The 15,559-nt window shown below is 41.8% G+C and overlaps 1 protein-coding gene across 7 annotated transcripts in view; it reads left to right on the forward strand.

Moving 5' to 3' along the window:
- slc12a7b (solute carrier family 12 member 7b) overlaps positions 1 to 15,431 on the forward strand; it is a 76,468-nt gene extending 61,037 nt beyond the window's left edge. For 3 of the 7 annotated variants that reach the window (XM_080305886.1, XM_026179193.2, XM_026179195.2), the window contains exons 11-26: positions 264 to 321; positions 556 to 730; positions 833 to 951; positions 1,120 to 1,218; positions 1,619 to 1,738; positions 1,980 to 2,084; positions 2,600 to 2,768; positions 3,359 to 3,554; positions 3,757 to 3,926; positions 4,127 to 4,258; positions 4,467 to 4,574; positions 4,920 to 5,036; positions 9,564 to 9,739; positions 10,521 to 10,535; positions 11,550 to 11,683; positions 12,448 to 15,431. In XM_080305886.1, coding sequence (XP_080162012.1) covers positions 264 to 321; positions 556 to 730; positions 833 to 951; positions 1,120 to 1,218; positions 1,619 to 1,738; positions 1,980 to 2,084; positions 2,600 to 2,768; positions 3,359 to 3,554; positions 3,757 to 3,926; positions 4,127 to 4,258; positions 4,467 to 4,574; positions 4,920 to 5,036; positions 9,564 to 9,739; positions 10,521 to 10,535; positions 11,550 to 11,683; positions 12,448 to 12,539 — 1,985 coding nt within the window. In that variant the 3' untranslated portion in view covers positions 12,540 to 15,431. The remainder of the gene's footprint in view (positions 1 to 263; positions 322 to 555; positions 731 to 832; positions 952 to 1,119; positions 1,219 to 1,618; positions 1,739 to 1,979; positions 2,085 to 2,599; positions 2,769 to 3,358; positions 3,555 to 3,756; positions 3,927 to 4,126; positions 4,259 to 4,466; positions 4,575 to 4,919; positions 5,037 to 9,563; positions 9,740 to 10,520; positions 10,536 to 11,549; positions 11,684 to 12,447) is intronic. The other 4 variants (XM_080305888.1, XM_026179196.2, XM_080305887.1 and 1 more) reach the window with 3 other exon arrangements.
- Positions 15,432 to 15,559: the final 128 nt, after the last annotated feature.

Genomic DNA, 15,559 nt, shown 5'->3' on the forward strand with positions numbered 1-15,559 from the left:
CAGATATGATAACAAGTCACACAGAACACTGATAAATTAAAAAAAATCTTATTACACCTCTGATCCAGAAAAGTGAAAAACTGATTCGACCACAGTTTATTATTAAACTTGCCAGTGGAAGATTATCTAACAGTCACCAGATTTTTTCATCTTTGAGGAACTTAAAATCAAGAATTAAAGACTAATATTAACCACCAGCCAGGATGTGGTTGATTTCAGTGTGTACAGCTTTGCAGTTCGTTCTCCTTAGCTCTGCTTCCCAGATATCACCTCCGTGGTTCTGTTTGGCGCCTGTATTGAAGGAGTTTTGCTTCGAGATAAGTAAGAGCTTAACATATTCAACGTTACTATGGACAGTGTGCTGAATGAATGTGTTTTAATAATGGAAATGGAGAGAAAATATGCCTCAAACATGCACGTCTTCTTCATTTATAGCATCCAATGGTTTAAACAGGAATAAAAACATCACCACACTGTCCTGTCAGTTTTTGTTAAATCTTCCAATATTTGTGAATAACAGCGTTTGTCATTCACATAATTGTTTTTGCGTTGCAGATTTGGCGATTCTGTAAAGGGGAACCTTGTTATCGGCACCCTGTCATGGCCCTCTCCCTGGGTTATTGTGATTGGCTCGTTCTTCTCCTGCTGTGGGGCTGGTTTGCAGAGTTTGACCGGTGCCCCTCGCCTGCTGCAGGCTATTGCACGAGATGGCATTGTACCCTTTCTACAGGTTTGACGGTTTGACTCAAACAGCACTAACAGCAGACACTAATACTTTCAGTTTCTAGTCTTACGTGCCTCAACGTTCACACTTGGCTGCATCTGCTCGTAGGTGTTTGGTCACGGGAAAGCCAATGGGGAACCAACCTGGGCTCTCCTGCTGACTGCTGGGATCTGTGAGATCGGCATCCTCATCGCTTCCCTGGACGCTGTGGCGCCCATCCTGTCAATGTCAGTATCTGAAAGAAATATTATGCAATCTCATTCCATAAAAGTAGCTCAGCAGATCAAGTCTGTGATCCCCCAAGTATACAGCTGCTTACAGTAGATCATAAAGTGGAGATTTATTATTTGAAAAGTGACCAGAACTTTTGGATTGCTGTTTTCCCTCCTCAACAGGTTTTTCCTCATGTGCTACCTTTTTGTGAATCTTGCCTGTGCTGTTCAGACCCTGCTGCGAACGCCCAACTGGAGACCACGCTTTAAGTACTACCACTGGTGGGTGATGTGGTAAACATCCTTGCATGTTTACATCATATATCTTGTATTATATGTCGAACTGGTGTCCACAGACTGTTAAAGGTCCTCGTTAATTTGAAGCCATCAAATTAGATTTTTGATTTTTGGACGTGTGGCAGGAATCCCTCATACACAGACACCTTCACAGCCACAGGCACATCCATTTAGCCTTTACTGAAGATTAATTCCACAACACAGGTTAAGGACAATGGCAAACGGCACTATTGTTAGCTGTGGATTTTGATTACTCTATTGAATCCTAAGCCTCTCATCTCTCTAGCTTGAGCTGTTTTCACTTTATAAAGACATTTCCATGAATGCACAGAAAACTAAATGAGCATGTAAATTGTTTTTTAATCTTTTCTTTTCTTGTTTTCAGGGCTTTGTCCTTCCTTGGAATGAGCTTATGTCTTGCTATTATGTTCATCTCCTCCTGGTATTACGCTATTGTTGCTATGGTCATCGCTGGCTGCATCTACAAATACATTGAATACCGAGGGTAAGATTGCGAGATAATGGATGTGACCGAGAAACTCAGTACACTGTAAAGAGAGGAAATAATTTATCTGGAGAGAAGCTCTTGAGGTTCTTGTTTTATTTTTGCTTGCACCGTGTTAAAAGTAGCTCATGTTGCCGCAATAAACTGCATATGATCCCTAAAGGAGTTCTTACTGCCCTAAATGGATTGCTACTTTTCTCTTATCACTGAGTGCTTTTCATTCATTTGTTTGCTTTAACAGGGCAGAGAAGGAATGGGGTGACGGTATCAGAGGCCTCTCTCTTAATGCTGCCCGCTATGCCCTCAATCGACTTGAGGATGCTCCACCTCACACCAAGAACTGGAGGTATGGGTGTTTGAGGGTGTGTGTGTTTACAGTTGATATTGTGTTGGGATGGACAATAACAAGACAAGAATAGACACAGAGGATGAATTTCATTAATCTTTTGGTTCCCTTCCTAATCTGTCATGAGCAGCTGATAAGCCTTCATACTGTGAGGCTCACACTGACCTTGAAGTCCTTCTTTCCAAACCAGTGGGTACTCTTCTTAAGGGTCTGCTGTTTCCAGTTACCAGCTGTTCTTTTTCACTGTCTACCTTCAACATATGTCCCTGCAAAGCTGAGTGAGAACCAATAGTGCGACAATAATACTGCCGCACCAACATTTCAACAGTATTTTCTTTACAAACAGCTGTTATGTCACATGATTACAGGCCTTGCACTGTAATTTGAATTTGTGCACCTGATAATTGTGCAAAAAATTTAAATCCAAAATATTTGTTGGTGTTGTTTTTATTCCTGAAGTTTAAAAGAATGAAGTAAAATTAAGCCAGACTGTTTTCCCCTCTCAATCTGCATAGGCCTCAGCTTTTGGTGCTTCTGAACGTGGACTCAGATCAAGCAGTCAAACACCCTCGCCTGGTCTCCTTCACCACCCAGCTGAAGGCAGGGAAAGGCCTGACAATAGTGGGGAATGTTTTGCAGGGAACCTACCTCACTAAGGAGTCGGAGTCTAAGAAGGCTGAGCAGGTATGGTGGGGAAGCACGCGCACAAGTGTGCAAATAAAAGGCAGGTGGCGATACTGTCATTAATATTGATCTGCAGTTGCTAATAATTTAATATCAGTTGTAATGCTTGCTATCTTATCTGTGCTTCAAGGGCTTCAGATTCATCACTGGACCCAAAGGCAAATCTGTACTATCAAGCTGCATTTAGAGCATTTTATAGACTCTAACTGCAGATAAACTCTGCCACCTACTGGCCATAATAAGCAATTCATGTGATTCTTTCAGGCTGGTTTTAACTTTTATCCTCCTTAAAAACAGTTTCTGTTGAAGCAGTCATGCCCAGAAGCAACTTTACAGATGTACAAAATTATTTATTGTTCAGATCCATCAGTACAAGTTATCCTGAATGGATGTGAGTAACTAACAAATAGGTTATTTGAAGTGTTAGCTTAGCTAAGCAGGGAAACTTTGCTGTAGTGTAGCCATATCTTCTCTGGAAAAAACACATTTTGTTTTGTCAGTTGGTGCAACTTTAATAGTGAATCAGTTTTAGTCTCTTTTATGATTAACGATGAAATCCCTGTCCTCTTTTTCTCTCTCTCTCTCTACAGAACATTAAGGCTGCAATGTCTGCAGAGCGTACCAAAGGATTCTGTCATGTTGTAGTGTCTTCCAACCTTAGAGATGGTGTCTCACACCTCATCCAGTCTGCAGGCTTGGGAGGCATGAAGCACAACACAGTCCTGATGGCCTGGCCTGGAGCCTGGAAACAGTCCAATGACCCACAGTCATGGAGGAATTTCATAGGTACCGTGCAGTAGAATTGCAAAAATAGGGACACAATAACAGAATATATGTCGTAATTTATTTTAAAATACAGTGTAGATAAAGAGAAGACATCGTATGTGACATTTGCTGTCTGTCATTACTCTGTCAAGATGGCAGTGACTTAATGCAGCACAGTGATTTATCTCTCATAGACCCTCTGTCTGTCCTTCTGTTCATCCAGAGACAATCCGGGAAACCACAGCAGCCCATCAGGCCTTACTTGTGGCTAAGAATGTGGACAGTTTCCCCACCAACCAGGACCGCCTAGGAGAGGGCACTATTGATGTGTGGTGGGTGGTTCACGATGGGGGCTTGCTGATGCTGCTGCCCTTCCTGCTTCGACAGCACAAGGTTGGTTGGACTAGTTTGGATTGTGTTTATTCCTGAAACCATCTTAAGCTCAGCAGCATTTTCTTCTATTTCTTATTCCACCCAGAGCCTTTCTTTCACACCCATCTGTCCCGCCTGACATTCTTCTGTCCCTTATCCATCCTGTTTACCGTGCTGTTACTCCATATCTTCCATAATAATGGTGCCTTTCTCCCCTCCAGGTGTGGAGGAAGTGTAAGATGCGCATCTTTACTGTAGCTCAGATGGACGACAACAGCATCCAAATGAAGAAAGATCTCCAGATGTTCCTTTATCACCTGCGACTGGATGCAGAGGTGGAAGTTGTAGAGATGGTGAGCATCACCCAAGGATAGCCCTGAATGGTATTCATGTCTAAGTGCAATGGGAAGCAGGATGGTTATTGAAGTTTTTCAACAATTCAGTGCCTACTTTTGTCTTAATATGATGAATGTTGTGAGGAGTTTGTCAGAGGACCCACATTGGCATCGTCCCTGAAAAATAATGTGGCTGCTGTAACGCCCGTGTTTATCCCCTTTGCAGCATGACAATGACATCTCAGCCTTCACCTATGAAAAGACTCTTGTGATGGAGCAGAGGTCGCAGATGCTGAAACAGATGCACCTTTCCAGGACTGAGAGGGAGAGAGAGGTAAAGAAGCGCTAAAAACAAACCTTCACTTGGTCTGTTTGCTGCTGTTCAACAAATGTGGATGCATTTTTTTATACTCAGTTAAATGCATTTATTCCTACTGTATGCATTTTTAATACATTGCATGTATATGTGTACATGCAAAATGATTAATAGCACACACAGCACAGCAATCTATTTACTCACTCATCCAGATAGTATTTAAAAAACAACTAAGAGGTCATTCACATGAATAACAGTCTATGACACTGAAGTCACTCATGGCCCAACATCAAGCTAAATGCCTGCTGGCCCCTTTTCCTGTTCATCTGCCACTGCCTTTCTGGGCCTCGCCGCACCATTCAGATTCAGAGTATCACTGACGAATCGCGTAGCTCAATCCGGAGGAAGAACCAGGGCCCTGCCGAGAACGCGAGCCTCAGCCGGCAGTCCTCAACGACGGAGGATGCTCAGGAGGATGAGGTAGCTGATCTTGTCAACCCATTGTTCCCTTACTGGTAACGACACAGGCCCGTCTTCACAAAGCTCCATCTTTGGCTACAGGTGTTGCTCATCATTTGGCTGCATTATCATCATCACGTTTTAAAATCACATTTTCTGTTTCACATTTGCCAGAAAAATATGCGCAAGTGATCAGCGTTGCATTATTACTGAGTTACTGGAATAGTGTGGACAATGGACGTAATGCATACTGTAATAAATAAAGATAGAAAGAGGGAAGTTTGGAGAAAATGTAGTAAGGAAGGAAATCAGATCCCACAATTTCCATCTTTATGATGAAGACATAGTTCCAAGTTGAGCATTTAACACTCTAATGTTGACTTCTTGTTGGAAATGCAGTTTTGTTCTACTTAACAAGCTTGCCTTAACGCAGATGTCTAATACACATCTTTAGTGTCATGATCAAAGCTCTACACAAAATTGGTGAGCAGGGTTCTCTGGGTAACCCTTTGTTATTTTAACCTTCTAGTTTATCCTTAGTATCACCACATGGCTGGTGTACTGGTCTTATTCTAGGGTAGTAGAGTGATAAATAACCATGATATATCATGTCTTTGCTGCCAGTTCACCAGTTCTGTCTGGCCAAAGCCAGCAGTAAGACGCACAAATGCAATCTTCTGCTTTGCCCACAACTACAAACTTACTGTTACTGGTAATAAGCCAATTCATGTTTGAGTGGCTTCTTTCAGTGCCCCCCCTCTTTTATCCACAAGGGGTAACCATGGCAACACCGTATACTTAACCTGGCAGATTTTTATTTATCATTTTCTTTTTTCCTTTAAATGCCGGATAACCTCTGTGATGCAACCCCCATGGGATTTGTGTCTCCTCCCAATTGGATCTTTTGTGTGTTTGATGTTGTTCAGGCTAAAAATTGCTTATAACCTTTGTTTAAATTTACGACTGTCCAGCAAAAGTAGATGCTTTATTATACCAGAACATCTGATCATTAAAGCCACCGGTCCAGATTAGCCCAACAGTAGTGCTACCTGCTACTGTGTAGTCAGCAAGAGCTGCTTTGTGAATACCAGCCCATTGCATCCTGAAACTGCTGCCTGGCCCATTACCTCCATCACCCCACCTATTCCTCACCCCCTGGCAAGAGTGGGCAGTATTGTCTAAGAAAACTGAAGAGTGTAAATAACATTTCACGTTACTAATACCATCAGACTCATGTGTTTACAGCTGAACAGTTTGATTCTCACATTTAGGGGAGGGAGGGGAGGGTGCTGTTTATCTACTATCTTTGAAAATGACAATACTGTCCTCTTTCTGCTCCATTCTAACCATAGTCAGAACCTACACATCATCCCTCCCTCCACCCTCCTACCATTCATTCTTCCCACTGTATCTGTCTGGTTTTACCACAGTGGGTAGTTAAGGTTAAAAATACTATACTACAGAAAACAAAAATATTTGTATTACACTGATTTATTTGCAGCACCTTCAGTGAATAAAACAAATCTACCTTTAATAAATCTTCTGTGTTATTAGCCTGCTGGAGTATCAGAGAACACTGTTTTGTTTTTGTTTTTTAAGATAAACTAAGCGTCAGTCAAATGTAAACACGGTACTAGTGAAGAAAGACAGCTCTGTTCACAGCTTTACAGCAGATAATGTATTCTTCTTCTCTGTCAGTGGCATTAGTTCAGATGTAACTGCTGATATTGAACAGTAGTGACCACTATTGTTGTCAAATCCAACAAAACTCAATGGTATTTAATGTATTAATCACATATGATGTGCTCCACTCCGTGGGACATATCGTGCTGTGCACTATTTCTGTGCTATCCACACACCAAAAGTTTACAAAGCATGTGTTAACATTTAAACACCTTTTATCACCTTTGAGTTTGCACAATACTTTACTATAACCGCTACCTGCACACATAAATGTTTCAGTTGTTGGGACCATCACATCCACCACGTGTGGTGTTGTAAAGGTTTGTATTTCTGTCGCTATTCACTCTTCTTTCTTAAATGTCATCATTCCCTTCAGTCCTGTCATACCATTGATATTATATCAGCAATTCCCAAGTTCCAAAAGGGATACTTGTGCACAAGCAGAAGGTTCAGCATCCTGAAAGATTAGTCCAACTCGTATGAAAAAAACTGAAATTGCAAATTACTGTATTTGAAAACTTAAGCACACCTGAACAACAGGGAAAAGTAACAGTAAAAGAAATGTACAGTGGGGCAAAAAAGTATTTAGTCAGCCACCGATTGTGCAAGTTCCCCCACTTAAAATGATGACAGAGGTCAGTAATTTGCACCAGAGGTACACTTCAACTGTGAGAGACAGAATGTGAAAAAAAAATCCATGAATTCACATGGTAGGATTTGTAAAGAATTTATTGGTAAATCAGGGTGGAAAATAAGTATTTGGTCACCTCAAACAAGGAAAATCTCTGGCTCTCACAGACCTGTAACGTCTTCTGTAAGAAGCTTTTCTGTCCCCCACTCGTTACCTGTATGAATGGCACCTGTTTGAACTCATCATCTGTATAAAAGACACCTGTCCACAGCCTCAAACAGTCAGACTCCAAACTCCGCCATGGCCAAGACCAAAGAGCTTTTGAAGGACACCAGGAAAAGTATGGTAGACCTGCACCAGACTGGGAAGAGTGAATCTACAATAGGCAAGCAGCTTGGTGTGAAAAAATCAACTGTGGGAGCAATCATCAGAAAATGGAAGACATACAAGACCACTGATAATCTCCCTCGATCTGGGGCTCCACGCAAGATCTCATCCCGTGGGGTCAAAATGATCATGAGAACGGTGAGCAAAGATCCCAGAACCACACGGGGGGACCTGGTGAATGACCTGCAGAGAGCTGGGACCAAAGTAACAAAGGTCACCATCAGTAACACACTACAACGGCAGGGAATCAAATCCCGCAGTGCCAGACGTGTTCCGCTGCTGAAGCCAGTGCATGTCCAGGCCCGTCTGAAGTTTGCCAGAGAGCACATGGATGATACAGCAGAGGATTGGGAGAATGTCATGTGGTCAGATGAAACCAAAGTAGAACTTTTTGGTATAAACTCAACTCGTCGTGTTTGGAGAAGGAAGAATACTGAGTTGCATCCCAAGAACACCATACCTACTGTGAAGCATGGGGGTGGAAACATCATGCTATGGGGCTGTTTTTCTGCCAAGGGGACAGGACGACTGATCCGTGTTAAGGACAGAATGAATGGGGCCATGTATCGTGAGATTTTGAGCCAAAACCTCCTTCCATCAGTGAGAACTTTGAAGATGAAACGAGGCTGGGTCTTCCAACATGACAATGATCCAAAACACACCGCCCGGACAACAAAGGAGTGGCTCCGTAAGAAGCATTTGAAAGTCCTGGAGTGGCCTAGCCAGTCTCCAGACCTCAACCCCATAGAAAATCTGTGGCGGGAGTTGAAAGTCCGTGTTGCTCGGCGACAGCCCCAAAACATCACTGCTCTCGAGAAGATCTGCATGGAGGAATGGGCCAAAATACCAGCTACTGTGTGTGCAAACCTGGTAAAGACCTATAGTAAACGTTTGACCTCTGTTATTGCCAACAAAGGTTATGTTACAAAGTATTGAGTTGTATTTTTGTTATTGACCAAATACTTATTTTCCACCCTGATTTACCAATAAATTCTTTACAAATCCTACCATGTGGATTCATGGATTTTTTTTTTTCACATTCTGTCTCTCACAGTTGAAGTGTACCTCTGGTGCAAATTACTGACCCCTGTCATCATTTTAGGTGGGGGAACTTGCACAATCGGTGGCTGACTAAATACTTTTTTGACCCACTGTATCATTGATTGAACTAAATGGCAAAAGAAAACTGTTGAAATAGCTAGGTGTAAAATGATTGCTAAGAGTATAAAATCTTAGGTTAATTGTTAAATTGTTAGGCGTGTGGAAAAAGTAATAAACTGTTAGCTTAATATTTTGGATAAATGGCTAGCCAGCTATAAAAAAAAAACATTTTTCCTCTCTATTTAAAGAATTTTTACATGTAGTATCAAGCCCAGTAAAACAAGTGATTAGATGTTTTATCAACTGATTAGTTCATTAGCACCCCTGTGGAGGACTCCAATACATGTTGGGGAAGTAATTTAGCCATTTAAATCAGCTGTGTTGACACAGGATGATATCTAAAACTTGCATTGTGGCCTGGAGTTCCCCCACACCGTCGTATGGTTACACCACAACTGTTTGCTAAGTACAATTATCTAAAACTGGTCACTGAATATATAATGGAAAAAGTAGCTGTGACTGTAAGCGCTGAAAGTAGTTCAGATCTATTATAAAGTGAGTTCACATGAGAGGTGTTGTTGATGAGAAAAGTCTATCTGACAGGCCTTAGGGGGTATGTTGGATGAGTTCCCATTTCCTTTTCTCTTTTGTTTTCTTTCTCCTGTGCCCTGAAACTTCTCTTGGTAATAATCATATCCACTAATCTTCTGCTCTTGTCCTCATCCTACTCTCTGCATCGCCTCCAGGCCCAGCTCATCCACGACAGAAACACGGCATCTCACGCCACAATAAACGATAAGGTTGATGCTGAACCCGAGCAGGTTCACATGACCTGGACCAAGGACAAGCTCCTCACAGAGCGTAACCGTAACCGCGAGTGCAATGCCAACGTTGCTGTACGTGACCTGTTTAACATGAAGCCGTAAGTACTCGCTTGCCTGAACAATATTTAATTGAGAAATAACAAAACTTTTGTGTATTTGTTGCTAGATTTAAAAAAAAAGTGTTGATCTGTAGGTTTGAAATTTTAAGATAAAAAGAGTTTATATTAGTAAAATACACTAAAGTGACATGGTGTTACTGCATGTGCCTTGTGAGGGACGTTTGCACCATTTTGAATCATTTTTCTCAAACGTAATATCTCATAAAAGTTCATTTCAGAGGGACCGGAAGCTCACCCAGTACTGATATTAGTTCAGGATGGTGCCAAACCTCAGAGAAGGAGCATGAGTAGGAGTAGTGTTAGTACTGACCCCAAGAGGGTGAAATGGGACAACTGTGCATGGCGTGTGCATTCAGGCTGCATTTGGTGTGCGTGCGCGTGTGTGCACTTTCAGCCATTTCAGCTTTAATGTATGGCCAATCTGTGTGCACACTTAATAGACTAACACCTTCTCTTCCCATACTTTCCACACTGTCAGTGGACTCCATCAGAAATGCCCCAGTTCACTTCCATTGGCTCATTAAGTTAAAACCCCAAAATCCCAAGTCTTGCCGGACCGGAAGAACTTTTCAGATTCCCTCACCCTACACATCAAAGAGCTCCATGTCACTTTCTGGGGTTTACTCGAGTCACCTTCGGGTGTCACTGCGAGTCATTTGGGACATTTGGAAGCATGCAGTGTGGTGGGGAGAGCTGCTGAGCAGATGTAGAAGCATCTAAGCTGGTTTCTGTTGTTTTGTCCCATTTTTCCTCCTTCTAGAGAGTGGGAGAGTCTGTAAGTCGCATTCTCTTTGCCCTAGGCCCTGTGTGTTCTGCTACTGTGGTGACTATGTGCTCCAGCTCGTGTGCTCGTACCTCCATGTATCTGTGTTGTCCTTGTTTGCATGCCCTAATGTGCACCGACTTCATCTTCCTGCTTCAAACAGCATGTTGGTGGCTAAAGCCTCTGCTGGGTTATGTTGCATTTACAGCTTATAACATGAGAATTTGTGCTTTCCATTGACTGTTTTCAAAAAATAGTCAAACAGAAAAAACATTCATTCAGAACGGCATTAAACTAAAAGTGTGTATTTATAGGTTGATCTGATATCCTCGTGTTGGTGTTGTTCCCAGATCATCATACTAAATGTTGTTCCAGGATCAACATTGCAAGTGACCAATCAGAATGTTGTGACGTCCCTGACCCTAACCCTAACCGTAACCCTTTAATAAACAGTAAGCAGAATTGATATTGTCCTTGCAACATTGGAATTTCATAAATGCACGAATGGCTTGGAATAACATCACAACAATGTGATTGGTCACTTGCAATGTTGAACCTGGAACAACATTTTCATGATGGTCTGGGAACAACACCAACACGAGGATATCAGATCATCCGTATTTATAGTTGAATGGAAAGCATGGATTGGAAATCCTGTGACATCGCCTTGTAATTTGGCTTTTGGCAGTTGACATTGCGTGCTGTATATCATCTCACAAAGGTGAAGATGAAGAGGCAGCATTTAAGGAGACAGCTGATTCTTTACACAATAAAGACGTTATATTTCGGCCTAATCTTAAATAAAGTGTTGACATGATTCAGATTCATCTGTCTTTCTCAAAATGCTGCCTCTACACGTTATGTGAAATTCTTAATGCTTGTGCCGAGCATCATTTCTCATGTGTGTTTGAAGCTGATGTCAAATGTGCATGAGTTACTGCGTAAAACGTTGCTGACGTGACATCGTGGTCATTAATGTTTTCTTCATTGTGGCTTCTCTCACTGTGGATGCTCTTGTCAAACTAGGAACCAGACGAATGTCCGTCGCATGCACACTGCTGTCAAGCTGAATGAGGTGGTGGTCAACAAGTCACAGGGAGCTCATCTGGTTCTGCTTAACATGCCTGGACCACCGAGAAACAGAGGCGGAGATGAAAACTGTATCCTTCAAATGGTTGTTTTTATGTTACGACTGTATTAGGAAAAGGTTGTGATCGCAAGGAAGTGTTTCTGTTATTTAATCCATCTGCTGATTGTACTTTAGAAAGAAGTGGTTCTCTCTTTTTTAAATTACTGCAGAGTATTTGTACGTTGCAGAATAGTTTGGTCTAAACACAACAGTAGCATGTTTGTAGCCACAATGTTGGGTTTTTTGAACCAGAAATGGCTATATATGGACCCACGTAAGTGCTAATTAGTGTTATGTGATATACGGAGTTGCCGCCTGCCACACACCCTGCTGTGGAGCGAACAGCTGACAGACACAGGCAGAGAACACAAACTGCTGAGGAGGTGGATATTTAAGCTAACATATATTTTATTTATGCCAAAGCAGGGCAATTCATTTGTTATAACAGTTAAAAATTTAATTAAACACAACACACATGCAAATAGCTCAAAACAGTTGAATCGTATGCAACTCAATATCCTAATAGTCAAAGTAGAATAACGTAAATATACATTAGTCACTGCAGAGCAATAAAGTGGCTTAGTGTGTGCCAAGGTTTGTGTCAGTGCAGGGTCCAAACAGCTGGGCATAAAACGTGCCATGTCTATGCTAATAATCCCGACCCACCCTCCTCTCACGTGGCTAAAAGCATCACACTGGCCAATGATCACGCATTCATTGCACATTCATTGGGAGGTGGGGTGTGACACCTGGTGTGCCTGTGTGTGTGCTTTACCTTGACTGCTGTTTTCTCAGACATGGAGTTCCTGGAGGTTCTCCTCGAGGGTCTGAATCGGGTCCTCCTGGTTCGAGGTGGTGGCCGTGAAGTCATCACCATCTACTCCTAAAAATCCCCCCAAAACTTTCATGGCCTACCCTGCACCCAACACTGGCACATCGCCATGGAAACCGCGCAGTGAGGAAGAAGCCTAATTTTGGTTTTTAATGAAGGGCAGGGGTTGTTGGCAGGCGGGACCACCTTATGACTGACAGTTGACCTAAAATACGTCAGGATGAAGGAAATCGTTGGCGCCGAATAAGCCGAGCACAGCGTGCGTCCAGCTGGACCAGAGAACCCTTGCGCACAGAAGATAGAGCATAGAGACACTTTATATCTTTCATTTACATCTGACAACCTTGTTGTGTTCTGTTACATTTTCACACTCTGTCCTCTTTGTGTCGATGTTGGTAAATGGTAAATGGCCTGTATTTATATAGCGCTTTACTAGTCCCTAAGGACCCCAAAGCGCTTTACATATCCAGTCATCCACCCATTCAAGCACACATTCACACACTGTGACAAGTTTATGGCACTCACTGTGTAAAGACGAGCGGAGAAGAAGTGAATGTGTTGATATGAGCTTTATAGTCTTTGTTTTGTTTTGCTGGACCTGAGAAAAACATGCACTTAATGGATTTAAGTTAAGATGCACAAAGTGCAAAAATGACCCTTTTGCTGTTTTCAAAGCTCCATGTGGGGTGATGTTTTCATTGAAATGTTGTCAGTCTGTTGAGAAGCTGCTGAAATGTTCTGTTTTAGACTGGAGAGCTTTGATGTTGTTGAAGGGTGGAGTCATGTCTGCAGCTGAATGAGTTGATGGAAGGACCAGTTGGGAGGATGCTGAACAAGCATCTTATCCCAGTTTAGTGAGTGGAAGCCTTTCAGATCTCGGGTTCTGCATTTTTGATTTCCCACCCTCAAACTGTAGCTTTTATCTTAATAGGGAAAAAGCCATAGCTAGAAGCATGAATGGTGTCTAGAGAAACAACTGGTTGGGAACAAGAAATATATTCTTTTTTTAAGAGCTGTATGACGATAGCTTAGTAAATAATTCGATTGGTTTGTAGGTTTTTGCACAGTTAATCTATATTTTAGCCTCTCAATTGTTTGATTTTAGCAATGTATACATTTAAGATGTAAAAGCACAAATTGACACATTTAAATTAGTGTAATTGTACCCCCGTACTGACAGTTCCAGCACTGCTGACTTTGCACTACCAGTTTTCAGTCTTCATTCATTGTGTACTTTCCATTTGGTAGCTCTAATATGTTCCTAACAGGAGATACAAGGATGCAGACTGCTTCATACTGTTTAATACCCATGTTTCAATGTTGGTCGTAGAACATTTTACCGATTTAAAATTTTAACGGCTTTGAGTTTCAGATTGAGTAGATTTGGGGGGGGGGGCCTGTAAAAAGTGCCAAAATGACTTTAAAAGAAACTGTGGAAGTATTTTGACTGCAGCTGACACATGGCCTACTGTAGCTGATGTTTCTGGCCATCTTTAATCTTTAGAAACAAGCATGAAGGTTTGTTTTTTTTATAATGCAGGTCCCTCATTTCTGCCAGGAATAAAGAAATTAATATGATGAAACTAATGGTGCGCTATCAAGGGCATTTCAAGAGGAAGAAGGAAAAAAGGATCCCGCTCCTTCCTCATGTGTACCTCCACAGTTTCTTTTCAAAATTAGCCGCCGCAGTATTCTGTAAAGCAGAAAGTTCCCTTTTCCTCACACTGCCCTGCAGAGAAAAACTGGAACTTTTGATTGTTGCTTATGCTACCTGTGTGTTTTTGTTGTGTTCTGTTCAGTTGTTAATGCCTGTGTTACTCTATAAATACAGTCAAATATGGTCTTTGTGGTTTTTGTTACATTATCGCTGATCTTCTGTTGCTTTTAACTGTTAATTCGAGACGAGTTTTATGACACGAGGCAGAGGGGAGGAAGTTATTTGTTTTAGTTTTTTTTTTCTTATTGTTTGCATTTTGTTTTAACCCACCAGAAACACTTTATGCTCATCACACAGGGCAGTGTGTGTGGTGGCACCCTGGACGGAAAGCGTTAAGAAGAAGGGGTGAAGCCACGGGGGTGACAGGAGCAAATGACTTCTGCTGCATGCTACATGAAGTAATGTCACTGTTTCACTTTAGTTTTCAGTTTTAGGAACCAAGGATGAATGACAAGACGAGTGAGCGCCAACTGTAAAGTTTTAGGAAGTCTGACTGGCTGAAAATTGTAAAAATAAATTATTGAAGACATTCTTTTTTTTTTGTTCTTGTTTAATCTGGTTACTGAGCTGAGTAGCAGTAACTTAGCATAAAGAAAACAGTCAACCCTTAAACAAAAGATGCTATATAATACAAAGAAAGTTTCCATCAGCGGTGTGTGTGTGTGTGTGTGTGTGTGTGTGTGTGTGCGTGTTACACAGCTCTGTTTTGAGGTGACTGCAGAATGTTATCTACCTCAAGCTGTCGCTGAGGCTCGGCTGACTAAAGGAAGTCCAGTCCAAACGAAACTGTTTGAGAAATATTAGGCGAAAATTTGAGAAAGAGTAAAAGACCTCTGGCTGTGTGAGAGGATGAGCAGAATAGGCACGTGTGAGCGTGTTTGTACTGTACAGCTGTGTTTCTGTGAACCGGTCATTAGACTTACCAGAGTGAGAACAAATGTTTAACCCCTCTTTAAAGGGCTGTTTGAAGGTTAAGACTTGGGATTAGGCACAGAGCAGTGATATTTATTATGTAGGACCAGGGAGTGACACATTTAACTTATTGTCCTCGCAAAACTAGTAATGTGTGTATTTTCCTGTGTGTGTTTCTGCTGTTTTCCGGCTCCGCTGGCAGGCCTCACAGACTGGAACAGGAAGTTGCATGTGGGTGCACGTATAGAGGAAGGTAGCCCTATAAATTGTATTTGTGCCTCTCTAAATAATAATTAAAAGTGCTGAAACAAACCAGAACTAAAGTTGCCTGGTTATTTATTCTGATCCTCTTATTCAACAAGCATGTTCATTTTCCCTACAATTAAAGGTGTAGGAGGTATAAATTGTGTTCCAACCTTTGCTTTTTTCCTTTTCACCAGATGAAA

The sequence above is a fragment of the Astatotilapia calliptera genome, chromosome 9 (genome assembly GCF_964374335.1).
Source record: "Astatotilapia calliptera chromosome 9, fAstCal68.1, whole genome shotgun sequence".
Lineage (NCBI taxonomy): Eukaryota > Metazoa > Chordata > Actinopteri > Cichliformes > Cichlidae > Astatotilapia > Astatotilapia calliptera.